Raw genomic sequence first — 24,793 nt, 5'->3', positions numbered from 1 at the left:
TTCCTATCAAAGGGTGAAAACCTTTTCTGACACGGGTGCAGTTCTTACTACAAGACAGCTCTGACACACTGTAACAAAGCACATGCCTGGGTTAGGGTAGGTTCACATCTGTGCATGCGCGCACGGGTCTCCATCAGTTGGTTTTGAGACAAGTCCTCGGTGCAGGACTTTGCTCTCCTTCGATTTTCAGTGGTGACTCCGGTGCAGACATGACCCTAACATGGACAGGTTTTCACACTTCGGGAGGTAACAGCAACGTTTCCTACCCTGGCTCTCAGGTTTCCTGCACACGAGCCCGCTGGGCTTCCGATTTTTAAACAGAAGGCAATCTGATGATATCCTCGTGTTCTCTGTCTTGCATTGATTTCAGGGGATGGTTCCCATTTTCAAGGCTCAGGATAAGACGTGTCCCATAATCCATGGAACGGAGATCAGATCCCGCCCGGATGGGGCGCACTTATATGCGTGATGTCTTACGTTTTACTTTCGAGCCCTTTACTTATGACATCATTTTCCTCCTCTTTGCTATTCTAATGGCTGAGCTGATGCAATAACTGAAGCCGAGCATGCATGTGTCAGTAAATATGCCAGGAAATAGTTGCTGGGGAACAGGAGCAGGTAACTATGTACATGTAAGTAACGGGGCTCCTGCAAAACGACAACTCCTGACATCAGAACATGCTGGGGCTTGTAGTCCTCTTGTAGTGCACTTAGTGCAGCGCCCGCCAGGTCCTGCACGCACTTGTGACATCCGTATACGGTGCGACCCATAAGAGCAGTGAATATCTGCAGTTTGCGGTAGAGGTTCCGGCAGTTTCCCGCCACGATCGCCCACTTAAAGTCTCTGCAGACATTAAAGGGATACGGCTTTTCGAGTGCGTCCTCCCACTTAAGTAGAAATGTGTAAAACTAACAGCAGACGTCAGCGGGACGCGGCAGGTCCTGCCAATTACTGCGTTAAGTACCATAGTACTATAATGGCGCCCACTTCATCCGCCGCGGCCGCTGACTCACCGGAGGGGCTGCACTTTACGGTTTTGCCTCCCATTAAGGAACCACTTAGGCCGGTTTCACACAGGGACGCGGAGTGCCGTTTAGCAATGCAGAATCTGAAAAACAACCCCACGCGTTTCATGCGTTTTTGTTATGATCGTAGTACGGGAGATTAAAAATGTCTGCGGGAATCGCTCCCTACAGCAAAGAGCGGCTGCTACAACATAGGACACGTGGATTTAGGAACAGGCACAGCTACAGCAGTATACAGCACCAAATATATACTGCACAGGAATGTCCCATGTGAATGAGAAGTTGGAGATCCGTGTTCTGCAGGTCACATCAGACACCTGCCCTGTGTGAGCCGTGTCTATGGCGCCACCTTGTGGGTAGGTTCTCATGTGGCAGAAGGCTGCAGGGTTCCATGTGACGTGTGTGGTACGGACTGTAGGGATCAGCGACCCTTCACTACAGACAGCATGCACTGGTGTAAGGAGGAGGCGCCCACTGATGAGGAAATATACAAAATGTACTCGGCGCTTCCATCTCTGCAGCACCGGCTCCAACCTCGGCATCCTCAGAAAAGTGAGTCCATCGATGTACAGAGCTGAAGGAAAACCTGGTCCGGAGATCTCTCTGCGCTGACCTGGGAGGAGAAAGGGAAAATACAGATGAAGGATGACATCGATAATGAGACACATTCTTACAGAAACAGCGCCACACCTGAATACAGGTTGTATCTGGTATTGCATCGTAATTCAATTTAGGGGGAACCTGGCAGAGATAGATAGGTTATGTCACCAGACCCAGCATATCACCCCAGCCCTGCAGATAGATAGGTTACTGTCACCAGACCCAGCATATCACCCCAGCCCTGCAGATAGATAGGTTAGTGTCACCAGACCCAGCATATCACCCCAGCCCTGCAGATAGATAGGTTACTGTCACCAGACCCAGCATATCACCCCAGCCCTGCAGATAGATAGGTTACTGTCACCAGACCCAGCATATCACCCCAGCCCTGCAGATAGATAGGTTACTGTCACCAGACCCAGTATATCACCCCAGCCCTGCAGATAGATAGGTTACTGTCACCAGACCCAGCATATCACCCCAGCCCTGCAGATAGATAGGTTACTGTCACCAGTACCAGCATATCACCCCAGCCCTGCAGATAGATAGGTTACTGTCACCAGAACCAGCATATCACCCCAGCCCTGCAGATAGATAGGTTACTGTCACCAGACCCAGCATATCACTCCAGCCCTGCAGATAGATAGGTTACTGTCACCAGACCCAGCATATCACCCCAGCCCTGCAGATAGATAGGTTAGTGTAATCAGAACCAGCATATCACCCCAGCCCTGCAGATAGATAGGTTACTGTCACCAGACCCAGTATATCACCCCAGCCCTGCAGATAGATAGGTTACTGTCACCAGACCCAGTATATCACCCCAGCCCTGCAGATAGATAGGTTACTGTCACCAGTACCAGCATATCACCCCAGTCCTGCAGATAGATAGGTTACTGTCACCAGACCCAGCATATCACCCCAGCCCTGCGGATAGATAGGTTACTGTCACCAGACCCAGTATATCACCCCAGCCCTGCAGATAGATAGGTTACTGTCACCAGAACCAGCATATCACCCCAGCCCTGCAGATAGATAGGTTACTGTCACCAGAACCAGCATATCACCCCAGCCCTGCAGATAGGTTACTGTCACCAGACCCAGCATATCACTCCAGCCCTGCAGATAGATAGGTTAGTGTCACCAGACCCAGCATATCACCCCAGTCCTGCAGATAGATAGGTTAGTGTCACCAGAACCAGCATATCACCCCAGCCCTGCGGATAGATAGGTTACTGTCACCAGACCCAGTATATCACCCCAGCCCTGCAGATAGATAGGTTACTGTCACCAGAACCAGCATATCACCCCAGCCCTGCAGATAGATAGGTTACTGTCACCAGAACCAGCATATCACCCCAGCCCTGCAGATAGGTTACTGTCACCAGACCCAGCATATCACCCCAGCCCTGCAGATAGATAGGTTACTGTCACCAGACCCAGTATATCACCCCAGCCCTGCAGATAGATAGGTTACTGTCACCAGACCCAGCATATCACCCCAGCCCTGCAGATAGATAGGTTACTGTCACCAGTACCAGCATATCACCCCAGCCCTGCAGATAGATAGGTTACTGTCACCAGAACCAGCATATCACCCCAGCCCTGCAGATAGATAGGTTACTGTCACCAGACCCAGCATATCACTCCAGCCCTGCAGATAGATAGGTTACTGTCACCAGACCCAGCATATCACCCCAGCCCTGCAGATAGATAGGTTAGTGTAATCAGAACCAGCATATCACCCCAGCCCTGCAGATAGATAGGTTACTGTCACCAGACCCAGTATATCACCCCAGCCCTGCAGATAGATAGGTTACTGTCACCAGTACCAGCATATCACCCCAGTCCTGCAGATAGATAGGTTACTGTCACCAGACCCAGCATATCACCCCAGCCCTGCGGATAGATAGGTTACTGTCACCAGACCCAGTATATCACCCCAGCCCTGCAGATAGATAGGTTACTGTCACCAGAACCAGCATATCACCCCAGCCCTGCAGATAGATAGGTTACTGTCACCAGAACCAGCATATCACCCCAGCCCTGCAGATAGGTTACTGTCACCAGACCCAGCATATCACTCCAGCCCTGCAGATAGATAGGTTAGTGTCACCAGACCCAGCATATCACCCCAGTCCTGCAGATAGATAGGTTAGTGTCACCAGAACCAGCATATCACCCCAGCCCTGCGGATAGATAGGTTACTGTCACCAGACCCAGTATATCACCCCAGCCCTGCAGATAGATAGGTTACTGTCACCAGAACCAGCATATCACCCCAGCCCTGCAGATAGATAGGTTACTGTCACCAGAACCAGCATATCACCCCAGCCCTGCAGATAGGTTACTGTCACCAGACCCAGCATATCACCCCAGCCCTGCAGATAGATAGGTTACTGTCACCAGACCCAGCATATCACCCCAGTCCTGCAGATAGATAGGTCCCAACCTATGAGTCAGAATAAAGGGGTGATCTCCGCTGTCCAGAGTATACGGACACGTAGCGAAGAGGCCTTTGTATTTCTTGGCCAGGTCAGTAGACATCTTGTGTGTCTTATAACTTTCTAGCTGTAGGTAATTCTCCTTTAAGTCCCAATAAGATATAAATCCTCCTTGCAGGCTCCTCGGCCTTGCTGCAGTACATCGGGCCCCATTGTACCGGCTGACAGCCCTGTCTGAGCCGATTAGTTCCAGGTCTGCACTGACCTTTAAGGCTATAAAACTAAAGTAAAGGCCACCGATCAGCGAGGTCTTCTATTGTGTCATCTCCCAGCTCAGTCTTCACATGTCCATGTTCTTAAGATGAAGTGACAGGACGATTCCCCATTATTCTACGCTGTGTGGTCTTCACTGGCATTCGTTTTTGTTAATTTTTTTGGGGGGACAAAGTTGGATAAGGGCGGAGTTTAAGTTTTAAAGGAGACCTTTCACCATCTCCACCTTTTTACATCCTTTAATAGACCCCGCTCCACTGATTCTGCTGCATTTGAATATTTTTGTCTAGTCCCCGCCATTCCTGAGCAATCATTACTGTTAGTTTCAGCACCAATGTGTTAGATAAGCTCCCTACTGACAGGTACTTGGCGGCAGCAGACAGTGGACCCGCCCACCTAACAGTAGAGATACTAATTTGCATATTGATATTCAAACTAACAGCATTGATTGCTCAGGAATGGTAAGGGCTAGAGAAAAAAATCCAACTGCGTCAGAATCAGTGGAGCGGGGGCTATTGAAGGATGAAAAGGGTTGGAGTTTGTGGAGGTGCTGAAAGTTTCCCTTTAAGGGATGTTATCACTGCCCTAGTGTATATATGGTGCGCTGGTCATCTAATAATCCTAAGGCATCACATCGGCCGCTTCCCGTTACTTACCATACTATCACATGAGCGTTTCTGTTGCTAAATAACCCCTTTTATCCAAATACGAAGGAGATGCAATACCGGTCACAGCCACATGGAGAAGAGTGGCGCTGTTCCTGGTTATATACAACCAGGAACAGCGCCAGTGGTGTTATACCCGGTGCAGGGCCCCCAGGGGTGTACGTAATATATATATAGTATATATGTAATATTCATCTGATGTCCGAGGCCCCGGCGCTCTGCAGGTAAGCGGTGATAGAAATCCACGAGGATTGGATTTCATTATTCTCCATGTTCACAAAAATGGAATTATTTGAAGCCGCAGGTGCTCGCGGCCAGGACGTGGCGAGACGTTCAATCTCAGGGACGGACTCCTAGGAAGAGACTGCACAGAAGGTCTGGGAACATGAATAAAACACGAGGCCGCTGCTGCCGCTGCTCCCAGACGCTCACTGCGGCCACTGTTTGTCTTGGCAGAAGAATTCTTGTTCTCCACATAACAGAAGGTTTTCCCGGGTCAGTTGCCCGATGTGGCCGGACCTGAGTCTGCCCGGACAGGATTCATTCATGTGGACAGTCATTGGATTGATTTCGGAGAGTGCGAGAGAGATGTAGAAATGTCAATCTCGGCTTTCATAGAATAAATATCTGGATAGAACTTATCCCAATCCATATAGAAGACAATAGGAGATAGTTACAGATGTGGCAGAATTATACGGCAGCGCGGCGACATCTGCTCATACCACACAATAAAACACATCCAATAAAGGATTTCCCAATGACTTTCCATTGTGTTCTAGGATCAGATATCAGAGTGCGGTATAACTGCTATATCTGTGTATTGTACAAGGCGGTGATATTCAATCCTTGGCCTGAAGGGGGCGCTGCTGCCAAGGCTGAATGTTAATGTGATCATTTATACTGTTGCCCTCCATATACAGCACTCAGTATAGTCACTGAAATACTTATCAATAATTATGGTGTTTTAAAAAATTTTTTTTCTGAATTAACTATTATAATACTGCCCCCTACGTACAAGAATATAACTACTATAATACTGCCCCCTATATACAAGAATGTAACTACTATAATACTACCTCCTATGTACAAGAATATAACTACAATAATACTGCTCCTATGTACAAGAATATAACTACTATAATACTACCCCTATGTACAAGAATATAACTACTATAATACTACTCCTATGTACAAGAATATAACTACTATAATACTACCCCTATGTACAAGAATATAACTACTATAATACTACTCCTATGTACAAGAATATGACTACTATAATACTGCATCCTATGTACAAGAATATAACTACTATAATACTGCTCCTATGTACAAGAATATAACTACTATAATACTACCCCTATGTACAAGAATATAACTACTATAATACTACTCCTATGTACAAGAATATAACTACTATAATACTACTCCTATATACAAGAATATAACTACTATAATACTACTCCTATGTACAAGAATATAATTACTATAATACTACCTCCTATGTACAAGAATATAATTACTATAATACTACCTCCTATGTACAAGAATATAACTACTATAATACTACTCCTATGTACAGGAATATAACTACTATAATACTACTCCTATGTACAAGAATATGACTACTATAATACTGCATCCTATGTACAAGAATATAACTACTATAATACTGCTCCTATGTACAAGAATATAACTACTATAATACTACCTCCTATGTACAAGAATATAACTACTATAATACTACTCCTATGTACAAGAATATAACTACTATAATACTGCATCCTATGTACAAGAATATAACTACTATAATACTGCTCCTATGTACAAGAATATAACTACTATAATACTACCTCCTATGTACAAGAATATAACTACTATAATACTGCTCCTATGTACAAGAATATAACTACTACAATACTACTCCTATGTACAAGAATATAACTACTATAATACTACCTCCTATGTACAAGAATATAACTACTATAATACTGCCCCTATGTACAAGAATATAACTACTATAATACTACTCCTATGTACAAGAATATAACTACTATAATACTGCCTCCTATGTACAAGAATATAACTACTATAATACTACCTCCTATATACAAGAATATAACTACTATAATACTACTCCTATGTACAAGAATATAACTACTATAATACTACCCCTATGTATAAGAATATAACTACTATAATACTACTCCTATGTACAAGAATATAACTACTATAATACTACTCCTATGTACAAGAATATAACTACTATAATACTCCTCCTATGTACAAGAATATAACTACTATAATACTGCCCCCTATATACAAGAATGTAACTACTATAATACTGCTCCTATGTACAAGAATATAACTACTATAATACTACCTCCTATATACAAGAATATAACTACTATAATACTGCCCCTATGTACAAGAATATAACTACTATAATACTACTCCTATGTACAAGAATATAACTACTATAATACTACTCCTATGTACAGGAATATAACTACTATAATACTACTCCTATGTACAAGAATATAACTACTATAATACTACCCCTATGTACAAGAATATAACTACTATAATACTACTCCTATGTACAGGAATATAACTACTATAATACTACTCCTATGTACAAGAATATAACTACTATAATACTACTCCTATGTACAGGAATATAACTACTATAATACTACTCCTATGTACAAGAATATAACTACTATAATACTGCATCCTATGTACAAGAATATAACTACTATAATACTGCTCCTATGTACAAGAATATAACTACTATAATACTACCTCCTATGTACAAGAATATAACTACTATAATACTACTCCTATGTACAAGAATATAACTACTATAATACTGCATCCTATGTACAAGAATATAACTACTATAATACTGCTCCTATGTACAAGAATATAACTACTATAATACTACCTCCTATGTACAAGAATATAACTACTATAATACTGCTCCTATGTACAAGAATATAACTACTATAATACTACTCCTATGTACAAGAATATAACTACTATAATACTACCTCCTATGTACAAGAATATAACTACTATAATACTGCCCCTATGTACAAGAATATAACTACTATAATACTACTCCTATGTACAAGAATATAACTACTATAATACTGCCTCCTATGTACAAGAATATAACTACTATAATACTACCTCCTATATACAAGAATATAACTACTATAATACTACTCCTATGTACAAGAATATAACTACTATAATACTACCCCTATGTATAAGAATATAACTACTATAATACTACTCCTATGTACAAGAATATAACTACTATAATACTACTCCTATGTACAAGAATATAACTACTATAATACTCCTCCTATGTACAAGAATATAACTACTATAATACTGCCCCCTATATACAAGAATGTAACTACTATAATACTGCTCCTATGTACAAGAATATAACTACTATAATACTACCTCCTATGTACAAGAATATAACTACTATAATACTGCCCCTATGTACAAGAATATAACTACTATAATACTACTCCTATGTACAAGAATATAACTCCTATAATACTGCTCCTATGTACAAGAATATAACTACTATAATACTGCTCCTATGTACAAGAATATAACTACTATAATACTATCTCCTATGTACAAGAATATAACTACTATAATACTGCTGCTATGTACAAGAATATATCTACTATAATACTACTCCTATGTACAAGAATATAACTACTATAATACTACTCCTATGTACAAGAATATAACTACTATTATACTACTCCTATGTACAAGAATATAACTACTATAATACTACTCCTATGTACAAGAATATAACTACTATAATACTATCTCCTATGTACAAGAATATAACTACTATAATACTATCTCCTATGTACAAGAATATAACTACTATAATACTGCTCCTATGTACAAGAATATAACTACTATAATACTGCTCCTATGTACAAGAATATAACTACTATAATACTATCTCCTATGTACAAGAATATAACTACTATAATACTGCTCCTATTTACAAGAATATAACTACTATAATACTACTCCTATGTACAAGAATATAACTACTATTATACTACTCCTATGTACAAGAATATAACTACTATAATACTGCTCCTATGTACAAGAATATAACTACTATAATACTACCTCCTATGTACAAGAATATAACTACTATAATACTACTCCTATGTGAAAGAATATAACTACTATAATACTGCTCCTATATACAAGAATATAACTACTATAATACTACTCCTTTGTACAAGAATATAACTACTATAATACTACTCCTATGTACAAGAATATAACTACTATAATACTGCTCCTATGTACAAGAATATAACTACTATAATACTACTCCTATGTACAAGAATATAACTACTATAATACTGCTCCTATGTACAAGAATATAACTACTATAATACTACTCCTATGTACAAGAATATAACTACTATAATACTGCTCCTATGTACAAGAATATAACTACTATAATACTACTCCTATGTACAAGAATATAACTACTATAATACTACTCCTATGTACAAGAATATCACTACTATAATACTGCTCCTATGTACAAGAATATAACTACTATAATACTGCCCCCTATGTACAAGAATATAACTACTATAATACTGCTCCTATGTACAAGAATATAACTGCTATAATACTACTCCGTAGAGATAATAATATAATTATTTTAAATTACCTTACAGAGAAGAGCCTTGGTCTCATAATATGTAAGTAAGGGCTCCATGCCCTGGTAGAAAATTTGTAGCCTCCTTTTGACATTCTCTGTAGTGACTTCATTCCGGTGACTGACCTTACTTCTTCTGACAACCCGCGTGGTCATGATTTCAGCTGGACAGTCGAGGTACAGGACAAGATGTGGTGTGCAGAGCTGATAAATGAAAAAATTGAAATAATAGTAAGTAAATGTAGATAGGAGGCCGCACTATAGTTATATTAAAGTTATGGATAGGAGTCAACATGTGTGCACTTTCTATGTCTGTGAAGCTTGGATGTATGTCAGTACCATGTAACTCCTCTTTACAGATAGATAGGTTAGTGTCACAAGAACCAGTATATCACCCGAGCCCCGCAGATAGATAGGATATGGTCACCTGAATGAAACAGCGTTTTCGCCTAGTGAATCTCTGCCGTAGGTGCTGAGATATCGCTGTTTTTATCAATTTACAAATGAGCTCACTTGTTGCTTCAAATAGGACATTTGCATATTGACAAGAACCAGAATATCTTAGCTAAAGAGGCAGCAATGCTCAAGGTTAAAACAATGTGTGATTTAGGTGACACTAACCTATCTATCTGCAGGGCTGGGGTGATATGCTGGTTCTGGTGACACTAACCTATCTATCTGCAGGGCTGGGGTGATATGCTGGTTCTGGTGACAGTAACCTATCTATCTGCAGGGCTGGGCTGATATGCTGGTTCCGGTGACACTAACCTATCTATCTGCAGGGCTGGGGTGATATGTTGGGTCTGGTGACAGTAACCTATCTATCTGCAGGGCTGGGGTGATATGCTGGGGTCTGGTGACAGTAACCTATCTATCTGCAGGGCTGGGGTGATATGCTGGTTCTGGTGACACTAACCTATCTATCTGCAGGGCTGGGGTGATATGCTGGTTCCGGTGACACTAACCTATCTATCTGCAGGGCTGGGGTGATATGCTGGGTCTGGTGACAGTAACCTATCTATCTGTAGGGCTGGGGTGATATGCTGGGTTTGGTGACAGTAACCTATCTATCTGCAGGGCTGGGGTGATATGCTGGGGTCTGGTGACAGTAACCTATCTATCTGCAGGGCTGGGGTGATATGCTGGGTCTGGTGACAGTAACCTATTTATCTGCAGGACTGGGTGATATGCTGGGGTCTGGTGACAGTAACCTATCTATCTGCAGGACTGGGTGATATGCTGGGGTCTGGTGACAGTAACCTATCTATCTGCAGGGCTGGGGTGATATGCTGGGTCTGGTGACAGTAACCTATCGATCTGCAGGACTGGGTGATATGCTGGGGTCTGGTGACAGTAACCTATCTATCTGCAGGGCTGGGGTGATATGCTGGGTCTGGTGACAGTAACCTATCTATCTGCAGGGCTGGGGTGATATGCTGGTTCTGGTGATAGTAACCTATCTATCTGCAGGGCTGGGGTGATATGCTGGGGTCTCGTGACACTAACCTATCTGCAGGGTTGGGGTGATATGCTGGTTCTGGTGACACTAACCTATCTATCTGCAGGGCTGGGGTGATATGCTGGATCTGGTGACACTAACCTATCTATCTGCAGGGCTGGGGTGATATGCTGGTTCTGCTGATAGTAACCTATCTATCTGCAGGGCTGGGGGGATATGCTGGCATCTGGTGACACTAACCTATCTATCTGCAGGGCTGGGGTGATATGCTGGGTCTGGTGACACTAACCTATCTATCTGCAGGCCTAGGGTGATATGCTGGGTCTGGTGACACTAACCTATCTATCTTCAGGGCTGGGGTGACATGCTGGTTCTGGTGACAGTAACCTATCTATCTGCAGGGCTGGGGTGATATGCTGTGTCTGGTGACACTAACCTAGCTATCTGCAGGGCAGGGGTGATATGCTGGGTCTGGTGACACTAACCTATCTATCTTCAGGGCTGGGGTGACATGCTGGTTCTGGTGACAGTAACCTATCTATCTGCAGGGCTGGGGTGATATGCTGTGTCTGGTGACACTAACCTATCTATCTGCAGGGCAGGGGTGATATGCTGGGTCTGGTGACACTAACCTATCTATCTGCAGGACTGGGTGATATGCTGGGGTCTGGTGACAGTAACCTATCTATCTGCAGGGCTGGGGTGATATGCTGGGTCTGGTGATAGTAACCTATCTATCTGCAGGACTGGGGTGATATGCTGGGTCTGGTGACAGTAACCTATCTATCTGCAGGGCTGGGGTGATATGCTGGTTCTGGTGACACTAACCTATCTATCTGCAGGGCTAGGGTGATATGCTGGTTCTGGTGACACTAACCTATCTATCTGCAGGGCTGGGCTGATATGCTGGTTCCGGTGACACTAACCTATCTATCTGCAGGGCTGGGGTGATATGCTGGTTCAGGTGACACTAACCTATCTATCTGCAGGGCTGGGGTGATATGCTGGGTCTGGTGACAGTAACCTATCTATCTGTAGGGCTGGGGTGATATGCTGGGTTTGGTGACAGTAACCTATCTATCTGCAGGGCTGGGGTGATATGCTGGGGTCTGGTGACAGTAACCTATCTATCTGCAGGGCTGGGGTGATATGTTGGGTCTGGTGACAGTAACCTATCTATCTGCAGGACTGGGTGATATGCTGGGGTCTGGTGACAGTAACCTATCTATCTGCAGGGCTGGGGTGATATGCTGGGTCTGGTGACAGTAACCTATCTATCTGCAGGACTGGGTGATATGCTGGGGTCTGGTGACAGTAACCTATCTATCTGCAGGGCTGGGGTGATATGCTGGTTCTGGTGACAGTAACCTATCTATCTGCAGGGCTGGGGTGATATGCTGGTTCTGGTGATAGTAACCTATCTATCTGCAGGGCTGGGGTGATATGCTGGGGTCTGGTGACACTAACCTATCTGCAGGGTTGGGGTGATATGCTGGTTCTGGTGACACTAACCTATCTATCTGCAGGGCTGGGGTAATATGCTGGTTCTGGTGACACTAACCTATCTATCTGCAGGGCTGGGGTGATATGCTGGGTCTGGTGACAGTAACCTATTTATCTGCAGGACTGGGGTGATATGCTGGATCTGGTGACACTAACCTATCTATCTGCAGGGCTGGGGTGATATGCTGGTTCTGCTGATAGTAACCTATCTATCTGCAGGGCTGGGGGGATATGCTGGCATCTGGTGACACTAACCTATCTATCTGCAGGGCTGGGGTGATATGCTGGGTCTGGTGACACTAACCTATCTATCTGCAGGCCTAGGGTGATATGCTGGGTCTGGTGACACTAACCTATCTATCTTCAGGGCTGGGGTGACATGCTGGTTCTGGTGACAGTAACCTATCTATCTGCAGGGCTGGGGTGATATGCTGTGTCTGGTGACACTAACCTATCTATCTGCAGGGCAGGGGTGATATGCTGGGTCTGGTGACACTAACCTATCTATCTGCAGGGCTGGGGTGATATGCTGGGGTATGGTGACACTAACCTATCTATCTGCAGGGCTGGGGTGATATGCTGGTTCTGGTGATAGTAACCTATCTATCTGCAAGACTGGGGTGATATGCTGGGTCTGGAGACAGTAACCTATCTATCTGCAGGGCTGGGGTGATATGCTGGATCTGGTGACACTAACCTATCTATCTGCAGGGCTGGGGGGATATGCTGGGTCTGGTGACAGTAACCTATCTATCTGCAGGGCTGGGGTGATATGCTGGGTCTGGTGACACTAACCTATCTATCTGCAGGGCTGGGGGGATATGCTGGTCTGGTGACAGTAACCTATCTATCTGCAGGGCTGGGGTGATATGCTCGGTCTGGTGACACTAACCTATCTATCTGCAGGGCTGGGGTGATATGCTGGTTCTGGTGACAGTAACCTATCTATCTGCAGGGCTGGGGTGATATGCTGGTTCTGGTGACAGTAACCTATCGATCTGCAGGACTGGGTGATATGCTGGGGTCTGGTGACAGTAACCTATCTATCTGCAGGGCTGGGGTGATATGCTGGGTCTGGTGACAGTAACCTATCTATCTGCAGGGCTGGGGTGATATGCTGGTTCTGGTGATAGTAACCTATCTATCTGCAGGGCTGGGGTGATATGCTGGGGTCTGGTGACACTAACCTATCTGCAGGGTTGGGGTGATATGCTGGTTCTGGTGACACTAACCTATCTATCTGCAGGGCTGGGGTGATATGCTGGATCTGGTGACACTAAACTATCTATCTGCAGGGCTGGGGTGATATGCTGGTTCTGCTGATAGTAACCTATCTATCTGCAGGGCTGGGGGGATATGCTGGCATCTGGTGACACTAACCTATCTATCTGCAGGGCTGGGGTGATATGCTGGGTCTGGTGACACTAACCTATCTATCTGCAGGCCTAGGGTGATATGCTGGGTCTGGTGACACTAACCTATCTATCTTCAGGGCTGGGGTGACATGCTGGTTCTGGTGACAGTAACCTATCTATCTGCAGGGCTGGGGTGATATGCTGTGTCTGGTGACACTAACCTATCTATCTGCAGGGCAGGGGTGATATGCTGGGTCTGGTGACACTAACCTATCTATCTGCAGGGCTGGGGTGATATGCTGGGGTATGGTGACACTAACCTATCTATCTGCAGGGCTGGGGTGATATGCTGGTTCTGGTGATAGTAACCTATCTATCTGCAAGACTGGGGTGATATGCTGGGTCTGGTGACAGTAACCTATCTATCTGCAGGGCTGGGGTGATATGCTGGATCTGGTGACACTAACCTATCTATCTGCAGGGCTGGGGGGATATGCTGGGTCTGGTGACAGTAACCTATCTATCTGCAGGGCTGGGGTGATATGCTGGGTCTGGTGACACTAACCTATCTATCTGCAGGGCTGGGGGGATATGCTGGTCTGGTGACAGTAACCTATCTATCTGCAGGGCTGGGGTGATATGCTCGGTCTGGTGACACTAACCTATCTATCTGCAGGGCTGGGGTGATATGCTGGTTCTGGTGACAGTAACCTATCTATCTGCAGGGCTGGGGTGATATGCTGGTTCTGGTGACAGTAACCTATCGATCTGCAGGACTGGGTGATATGCTGGGGTCTGGTGACAGTAACCTATCTATCTGCAGGGCTGGGGTGATATGCTGGGTCTGGTGACAGTAACCTATCTATCTGCAGGGCTGGAGTGATATGCTGGTTCTGGTGATAGTAACCTATCTATCTGCAGGGCTGGGGTGATATGCTGGGGTCTGGTGACACTAACCTATCTGCAGGGTTGGGGTGATATGCTGGTTCTGGTGACACTAACCTATCTATCTGCAGGGCTGGGGTGATATGCTGGATCTGGTGACACTAACCTATCTATCTGCAGGGCTGGGGTGATATGCTGGTTCTGCTGACAGTAACTTATCTATCTGCAGGGCTGGGGGGATATGCTGGCATCTGGTGACACTAACCTATCTATCTGCAGGGCTGGGGTGATATGCTGGGTCTGGTGACACTAACCTATCTATCTGCAGGCCTAGGGTGATATGCTGGGTCTGGTGACACTAACCTATCTATCTTCAGGGCTGGGGTGACATGCTGGTTCTGGTGACAGTAACCTATCTATCTGCAGGGCTGGGGTGATATGCTGTGTCTGGTGACACTAACCTATCTATCTGCAGGGCAGGGGTGATATGCTGGGTCTGGTGACACTAACCTATCTATCTTCAGGGCTGGGGTGACATGCTGGTTCTGGTGACAGTAACCTATCTATCTGCAGGGCTGGGGTGATATGCTGTGTCTGGTGACACTAACCTATCTATCTGCAGGGCAGGGGTGATATGCTGGGTCTGGTGACACTAACCTATCTATCTGCAGGACTGGGTGATATGCTGGGGTCTGGTGACAGTAACCTATCTATCTGCAGGGCTGGGGTGATATGCTGGGTCTGGTGATAGTAACCTATCTATCTGCAGGACTGGGGTGATATGCTGGGTCTGGTGACAGTAACCTATCTATCTGCAGGGCTGGGGTGATATGCTGGTTCTTGTGACACTAACCTATCTATCTGCAGGGCTAGGGTGATATGCTGGTTCTGGTGACACTAACCTATCTATCTGCAGGGCTGGGCTGATATGCTGGTTCCGGTGACACTAACCTATCTATCTGCAGGGCTGGGGTGATATGCTGGTTCAGGTGACACTAACCTATCTATCTGCAGGGCTGGGGTGATATGCTGGGTCTGGTGACAGTAACCTATCTATCTGTAGGGCTGGGGTGATATGCTGGGTTTGGTGACAGTAACCTATCTATCTGCAGGGCTGGGGTGATATGCTGGGGTCTGGTGACAGTAACCTATCTATCTGCAGGGCTGGGGTGATATGTTGGGTCTGGTGACAGTAACCTATCTATCTGCAGGACTGGGTGATATGCTGGGGTCTGGTGACAGTAACCTATCTATCTGCAGGGCTGGGGTGATATGCTGGGTCTGGTGACAGTAACCTATCTATCTGCAGGACTGGGTGATATGCTGGGGTCTGGTGACAGTAACCTATCTATCTGCAGGGCTGGGGTGATATGCTGGGTCTGGTGATAGTAACCTATCTATCTGCAGGGCTGGGGTGATATGCTGGTTCTGGTGACAGTAACCTATCTATCTGCAGGGCTGGGGTGATATGCTGGTTCTGGTGACAGTAACCTATCTATCTGCAGGGCTGGGGTGATATGCTGGGGTCTGGTGACACTAACCTATCTGCAGGGTTGGGGTGATATGCTGGTTCTGGTGACACTAACCTATCTATCTGCAGGGCTGGGGTGATATGCTGGTTCTGGTGACACTAACCTATCTATCTGCAGGGCTGGGGTGATATGCTGGGTCTGGTGACAGTAACCTATCTATCTGCAGGACTGGGGTGATATGCTGGATCTGGTGACACTAACCTATCTATCTGCAGGGCTGGGGTGATATGCTGGTTCTGCTGATAGTAACCTATCTATCTGCAGGGCTGGGGGGATATGCTGGCATCTGGTGACACTAACCTATCTATCTGCAGGCCTAGGGTGATATGCTGGGTCTGGTGACACTAACCTATCTATCTTCAGGGCTGGGGTGACATGCTGGTTCTGGTGACAGTAACCTATCTATCTGCAGGGCTGGGGTGATATGCTGTGTCTGGTGACACTAACCTATCTATCTGCAGGGCAGGGGTGATATGCTGGGTCTGGTGACACTAACCTATCTATCTGAAGGGCTGGGGTGATATGCTGGGTCTGGTGACACTAACCTATCTATCTGCAGGGCTGGGGTGATATGCTGGGGTATGGTGACACTAACCTATCTATCTGCAGGGCTGGGGTGATATGCTGGTTCTGGTGATAGTAACCTATCTATCTGCAAGACTGGGGTGATATGCTGGGTCTGGTGACAGTAACCTATCTATCTGCAGGGCTGGGGTGATATGCTGGATCTGGTGACACTAACCTATCTATTTGCAGGGCTGGGGGGATATGCTGGGTCTGGTGACAGTAACCTATCTATCTGCAGGGCTGGGGTGATATGCTGGGTCTGGTGACACTAACCTATCTATCTGCAGAGCTGGGGGGATATGCTGGGTCTGGTGACAGTAACCTATCTATCTGCAGGGCTGGGGTGATATGCTCGGTCTGGTGACACTAACCTATCTATCTGCAGGGCTGGGGTGATATGCTGGATCTGGTGACACTAACCTATCTATTTGCAGGGCTGGGGGGATATGCTGGGTCTGGTGACAGTAACCTATCTATCTGCAGGGCTGGGGTGATATGCTGGGTCTGGTGACAGTAACCTATCTATCTGCAGGGCTGGAGTGATATGCTGGTTCTGGTGATAGTAACCTATCTATCTGCAGGGCTGGGGTGATATGCTGGGGTCTGGTGACACTAACCTATCTGCAGGGTTGGGGTGATATGCTGGTTCTGGTGACACTAACCTATCTATCTGCAGGGCTGGGGTGATATGCTGGATCTGGTGACACTAACCTATCTATCTGCAGGGCTGGGGTGATATGCTGGTTCTGCTGATAGTAACCTATCTATCTGCAGGGCTGGGGGGATATGCTGGCATCTGGTGACACTAACCTATCTATCTGCAGGGCTGGGGTGATATGCTGGGTCTGGTGACACTAACCTATCTATCTGCAGGCCTAGGGTGATATGCTGGGTCTGGTGACACTAACCTATCTATCTTCAGGGCTGGGGTGACATGCTGGTTCTGGTGACAGTAACCTATCTATCTGCAGGGCTGGGGTGATATGCTGTGTCTGGTGACACTAACCTATCTATCTGCAGGGCAGGGGTGATATGCTGGGTCTGGTGACACTAACCTATCTATCTTCAGGGCTGGGGTGACATGCTGGTTCTGGTGACAGTAACCTATCTATCTGCAGGGCTGGGGTGATATGCTGTGTCTGGTGACACTAACCTATCTATCTGCAGGGCAGGGGTGATATGCTGGGTCTGGTGACACTAACCTATCTATCTGCAGGACTGGGTGATATGCTGGGGTCTGGTGACAGTAACCTATCTATCTGCAGGGCTGGGGTGATATGCTGGGTCTGGTGATAGTAACCTATCTATCTGCAGGACTGGGGTGATATGCTGGGTCTGGTGACAGTAACCTATCTATCTGCAGGGCTGGGGTGATATGCTGGTTCTTGTGACACTAACCTATCTATCTGCAGGGCTAGGGTGATATGCTGGTTCTGGTGACACTAACCTATCTATCTGCAGGGCTGGGCTGATATGCTGGTTCCGGTGACACTAACCTATCTATCTGCAGGGCTGGGGTGATATGCTGGTTCAGGTGACACTAACCTATCTATCTGCAGGGCTGGGGTGATATGCTGGTTCTGGTGACAGTAACCTATCTATCTGTAGGGCTGGGGTGATATGCTGGGTTTGGTGACAGTAACCTATCTATCTGCAGGGCTGGGGTGATATGCTGGGGTCTGGTGACAGTAACCTATCTATCTGCAGGGCTGGGGTGATATGTTGGGTCTGGTGACAGTAACCTATCTATCTGCAGGACTGGGTGATATGCTGGGGTCTGGTGACAGTAACCTATCTATCTGCAGGGCTGGGGTGATATGCTGGGTCTGGTGACAGTAACCTATCTATCTGCAGGACTGGGTGATATGCTGGGGTCTGGTGACAGTAACCTATCTATCTGCAGGGCTGGGGTGATATGCTGGGTCTGGTGATAGTAACCTATCTATCTGCAGGGCTGGGGTGATATGCTGGTTCTGGTGACAGTAACCTATCTATCTGCAGGGCTGGGGTGATATGCTGGTTCTGGTGATAGTAACCTATCTATCTGCAGGGCTGGGGTGATATGCTGGGGTCTGGTGACACTAACCTATCTGCAGGGTTGGGGTGATATGCTGGTTCTGGTGACACTAACCTATCTATCTGCAGGGCTGGGGTGATATGCTGGTTCTGGTGACACTAACCTATCTATCTGCAGGGCTGGGGTGATATGCTGGGTCTGGTGACAGTAACCTATCTATCTGCAGGACTGGGGTGATATGCTGGATCTGGTGACACTAACCTATCTATCTGCAGGGCTGGGGTGATATGCTGGTTCTGCTGATAGTAACCTATCTATCTGCAGGGCTGGGGGGATATGCTGGCATCTGGTGACACTAACCTATCTATCTGCAGGGCTGGGGTGATATGCTGGGTCTGGTGACACTAACCTATCTATCTGCAGGCCTAGGGTGATATGCTGGGTCTGGTGACACTAACCTATCTATCTTCAGGGCTGGGGTGACATGCTGGTTCTGGTGACAGTAACCTATCTATCTGCAGGGCTGGGGTGATATGCTGTGTCTGGTGACACTAACCTATCTATCTGCAGGGCAGGGGTGATATGCTGGGTCTGGTGACACTAACCTATCTATCTGAAGGGCTGGGGTGATATGCTGGGTCTGGTGACACTAACCTATCTATCTGCAGGGCTGGGGTGATATGCTGGGGTATGGTGACACTAACCTATCTATCTGCAGGGCTGGGGTGATATGCTGGTTCTGGTGATAGTAACCTATCTATCTGCAAGACTGGGGTGATATGCTGGGTCTGGTGACAGTAACCTATCTGCAGGGCTGGGGTGATATGCTGGATCTGGTGACACTAACCTATCTATTTGCAGGGCTGGGGGGATATGCTGGGTCTGGTGACAGTAACCTATCTATCTGCAGGGCTGGGGTGATATGCTGGGTCTGGTGACACTAACCTATCTATCTGCAGAGCTGGGGGGATATGCTGGGTCTGGTGACAGTAACCTATCTATCTGCAGGGCTGGGGTGATATGCTCGGTCTGGTGACACTAACCTATCTATCTGCAGGGCTGGGGTGATATGCTGGTTCTGGTGACAGTAACCTATCTATCTGTAGGGCTGGGGTGATATGCTGGTTCTGGTGACAGTAACCTATCTATCTGCAGGGCTGGGGTGATATGCTGGTTCTGGTGACACTAACCTATCTATCTTCAGGGCTGGGGTGACATGCTGGTTCTGGTGACAGTAACCTATCTATCTGCAGGGCTGGGGTGACATGCTGGTTCTGGTGACAGTAACCTATCTATCTGCAGGGCTGGGGTGATATGCTGGTTCTGGTGACAGTAACCTATCTATCTGCAGGGCTGGGGTGATATGCTGGGTCTGGTGACACTAACCTATCTATCTGCAGGGCTGGGGTGATATACTGGGGTCTGGTGACAGTAACCTATCTATCTGCAGGGCTGGGGTGATATGCTGGGTCTGGTGACACTAACCTATCTATCTGCAGGGCTGGGGTGATATGCTGGGTCTGGTGACACTAACCTATCTATCTGCAGGGCTGGGGTGATATGCTGGGTCTGGTGACAGTAACCTATCTATCTGCAGGGCTGGGGTGATATGCTGTGTCTGGTGACAGTAACCTATCTATCTGCAGGGCTGGGGTGATATGTTGGGTCTGGTGACAGTAACCTATCTATCTGCAGGGCTGGGGTGATATGTTGGGTCTGCTGACAGACTCCCTTTATATTGTAAATGAAGATTTATGTTTGTCTTCTTGCTCCCAGAGCAGAGCCCCTATTGTCAACTAGAAATTAGATTAAAATGAATTTTACATGTAAATTCTGGACAGTGTCCCCAGTAGTGCTGGTTGGCAGAGAGCAGCAGACTGACTCTCCTCCTTCCACTGTCCTCTTCGGTTGGATGCCAGGTGTAGTATACAGGAGCCCCACTGCAGTAATAAAGGGCTCACTCCGGAGCTATAACTGGGATTAATAAACCAGGGATCACAAACTCTGAACAGCAATGTGTGAATCCTCTGTGTGATCGCTGTACAAGACTCTGACACTAAGTCCATTGCAGCTCAGTACACAGTGCAGTTTATGTTCTAGCTATCTAATATTAAGTGCATCAAACCCAGACACAGCGGCCTCATTTGTTGGTCTCCTGTGTGAGCAGGTGATTTGTTTGCTGCACAATTGTGTGTATAGTCTGCCTGTAGTGAAGTAATAAGTACACAAGGGAGAAGATTTAATGTGCTGTATACATGAGCTGTGTGCATAACAGTGCAGGGAGTCTAAGCCGTATAATGCTACCTGTATGCAGTGAGAGCCGGGGAAAAGGAAATGTCTGTTATACGTAACCCAAGGTCTATGTACAGGAATACAACTACTATAATACTACCTCCTATGTACAAGAATATAACTACTATAATACTACTCCTATGTACAAGAATATAACTACTATAATACTGCTCCTATGTACAAGAATATAACTACTATAATACTGCTCCTATGTACAAGAATATAACTACTATAATACTACTCCTATGTACAAGAATATAACTACTATAATACTACTCCAATGTATAAGAATATAACTACTATAATACTGCCCCTATGTACAAGAATATAACTACTAAAATACTACTCCTATGTACAAGAATATAACTACTATAATACTACTCCTATGTACAAGAATATAACTACTATAATACTACCTCCTATGTACAAGAATATAACTACTATAATACTGCTCCTATGTACAAGAATATAACTACTATAATACTGCTCCTATGTACAAGAATATAACTACTATGATACTACTCCTATGTACAAGAATATAACTACTATAATACTACTCCAATGTATAAGAATATAACTACTATAATACTGCCCCTATGTACAAGAATATAACTACTAAAATACTACTCCTATGTACAAGAATATAACTACTATAATACTACTCCTATGTACAAGAATATAACTACTATAATACTACTCCTATGTACAAGAATATAACTACTATAATACTACTCCTATGTACAAGAATATAACTACTATAATACTGCTCCTATGTACAAGAATATAACTACTATAATACTGCTCCTATGTACAAGAATATAACTACTATAATACTACCTCCTATGTACAAGAATATAACTACTATAATACTACTCCTATGTACAAGAATATAACTACTATAATACTACCCCCTATGTACAAGAATATAACTACTATAATACTACTCCTATGTACAAGAATATAACTACTATAATACTGCTCCTATGTACAAGAATATAACTACTATAATACTGCCCCCTATGTACAAGAATATAACTACTATAATACTACTTCCTATGTACAAGAATATAACTACTATAATACTACTCCAATGTATAAGAATATAACTACTATAATACTGCTCCTATGTACAAGAATATAACTACTATAATACTGCTCCTATGTACAAGAATATAACTACTATAATACTGCTCCTATGTACAAGAATATAACTACTATAATACTACTCCTATGTACAAGAATATAACTACTATACTACTGCTCCTATGTACAAGAATATAACTACTATAATACTACCTCCTATGTACAAGAATATAGCTACTATAATACTGTTCTCTATGTACTAGAATATATCTGCTATCTTCTTGTATATAGCGGTAGTATTACGGTAGTTCCATTGGGGCTATGGTCCATTCCTCATGGTTACGATCTCATATACATTTGAGCTACTTTGAATCATTTCCATTTCCACAATCCGGATCGTCTCCTATGACAGTAATATAACAGATTTGGGCCTCTCTGGCAGACACACGGTGGGCGGCACTTCTCTGCAGGGGCCTCTCTCATCTGGCCATAGATTTTGACACATTTCCTTGTGCGAGGTGGAGGGGTTTTAGTGTTTTCAGTAATCGCTCTCTGAAACTGATCTGCAGGTGGAACAAACTGAATTTATTCTGGTGTGAAATGTGTTTTCTTATTTCATTTGGCTACAAAGCGGACTGGAACGTGCAGTAAATCTGTGTCTGCTCCTCGTGGCCACAGTAATGAACAAAGAAAAGGTAAGAAAAGCAAAAACAATCCTTGAGCAGGTCGGCGCTTCTTCAGGAGGAGGCTTGTCAGGGAGGAATAAGCCATGTGTTACAGTCAGCGCCTCCTCTGAGGTCCGCACTGGCAGCAGGAGGATTGGCCACAGAATTTAACTCTTTGGCTTTCTTTGCTATTTTGTTATGTAACCAGTATTGGAATGGCCCATCAGAGTACAAGAGGATCCTATGGGGGGCCCCGGCTCTAACACAGTAATGGTCCATCAGAGTACCAGAGGATCCTCCAGGGGGCCCCGGCTCTAACCCAGTAATGGTCCATCAGAGTACTAGAGGATCCTCCGGGGGGCCCAGCTCTAACCCAGTAATGGTCCATCAGAGTACTAGAGGATCCTATGGGGGGCCCAGCTCTAACCCAGTAATGGTCCATCAGAGTACCAGAGGATCCTATGGGGGGCCCCGGCTCTAACACAGTAATGGTCCATCAGAGTACTAGAGGATCCTATGGGGGGCCCCGGCTCTAACACAGTAATGGTCCATCAGAGTACCAGAGGATCCTCCAGGGGGCCCCGGCTCTAACCCAGTAATGGTCCATCAGAGTACTAGAGGATCCTCCGGGGGGCCCAGCTCTAACCCAGTAATGGTCCATCAGAGTACTAGAGGATCCTATGGGGGGCCCCAGCTCTAACCAAGTAATGGTCCATCAGAGTACCAGAGGATCCTATGGGGGGCCCCGGCTCTAACACAGTAATGGTCCATCAGAGTACTAGAGGATCCTATGGGGGGCCCCGGCTCTAACACAGTAATGGTCCATCAGAGTACCAGAGGATCCTATGGGGGGTCCCGGCTCTAACCCAGTAATGACCCATCAGAGTACTAGGGGATCCTCCGGGGGCCCCGGCTCTAACCCAGTAATGGTCCATCAAAGTACCAGGTAATTCTGGCACATCTGGCATTTATTTTTACTGCCAGCTATGTAAATAAGGGCGCAGTGTCAGGGGGCCGGTACCAAACCTGCATGTGACAATATTATTGGGTGATCAATGGGGGGGGGGGTGTATGAACCACGTGAAGCTACCGCACTGCGAGCACCCCGTAAGGGTAGGCTCCAAGTTGCGCTACCTAAAAAGTTGCACATGTCAAGCAGAGCCAGGACTCTTGTCTACCTGAGACACTGATATTTTTGGGCACCATATACCCCTACAGACAAACTTATGGGGAATGATGGGGACCTGGGGCTTCTTTGCTATAGGGATTGTGGGGAGTCCCAACAATGAGATCTTTACTCATGACTCTTTTAGGGTACATCGAACTGACCATACAAAGATCCCCTTAGGGAGCCGACTCTTTGATACTATGGCACCTAATGATCGTAATAACCAAAATGTTACCCCAATAGGGCAACAGCACGAAACCAAGCATAAGACCAACCTGGCATTCAAACTCTTCTGCCTGCCTGAGCTCACAGGGGAATCCGTCCAGCAGGAATCCTTTGGTGCTACCGAGAGAGGAACTTATCGAATCTTTCAGAATTTCCAGAATGATATCCTGTAGTGAAGAGACAAGAATCAGGTTTATTACATTGTAATATTGTTACTGTGTAGAACAAAACTATCAGAAACCTAAGTCAAGTCAAGTCTAGGTCCGCAACAGTAAAGGCTTGAGAATAACAATCACTTTCCC

General features: G+C 45.5%; 1 protein-coding gene across 1 annotated transcript in view; it reads right to left on the bottom strand.

Moving 5' to 3' along the window:
• Positions 1-889: 889 nt before the first annotated feature.
• Positions 890-24,793, bottom strand: part of AK5 (adenylate kinase 5) — a 112,936-nt gene continuing 89,032 nt past the window's right edge. Inside the window, exons 12-14 of the mRNA XM_075287798.1 lie at positions 24,542-24,658; positions 9,753-9,944; positions 890-1,639 (exon numbers count right to left, since the gene is read on the bottom strand). Coding sequence (XP_075143899.1) covers positions 1,571-1,639; positions 9,753-9,944; positions 24,542-24,658 — 378 coding nt within the window. The 3' untranslated portion in view covers positions 890-1,570. The remainder of the gene's footprint in view (positions 1,640-9,752; positions 9,945-24,541; positions 24,659-24,793) is intronic.

This window comes from Leptodactylus fuscus, chromosome 9 (genome assembly GCF_031893055.1).
Source record: "Leptodactylus fuscus isolate aLepFus1 chromosome 9, aLepFus1.hap2, whole genome shotgun sequence".
Taxonomy (NCBI): domain Eukaryota; kingdom Metazoa; phylum Chordata; class Amphibia; order Anura; family Leptodactylidae; genus Leptodactylus; species Leptodactylus fuscus.
Note: the sequence above shows the minus strand (reverse complement) of the source record. Positions and strands in the feature narration are given on the sequence as shown.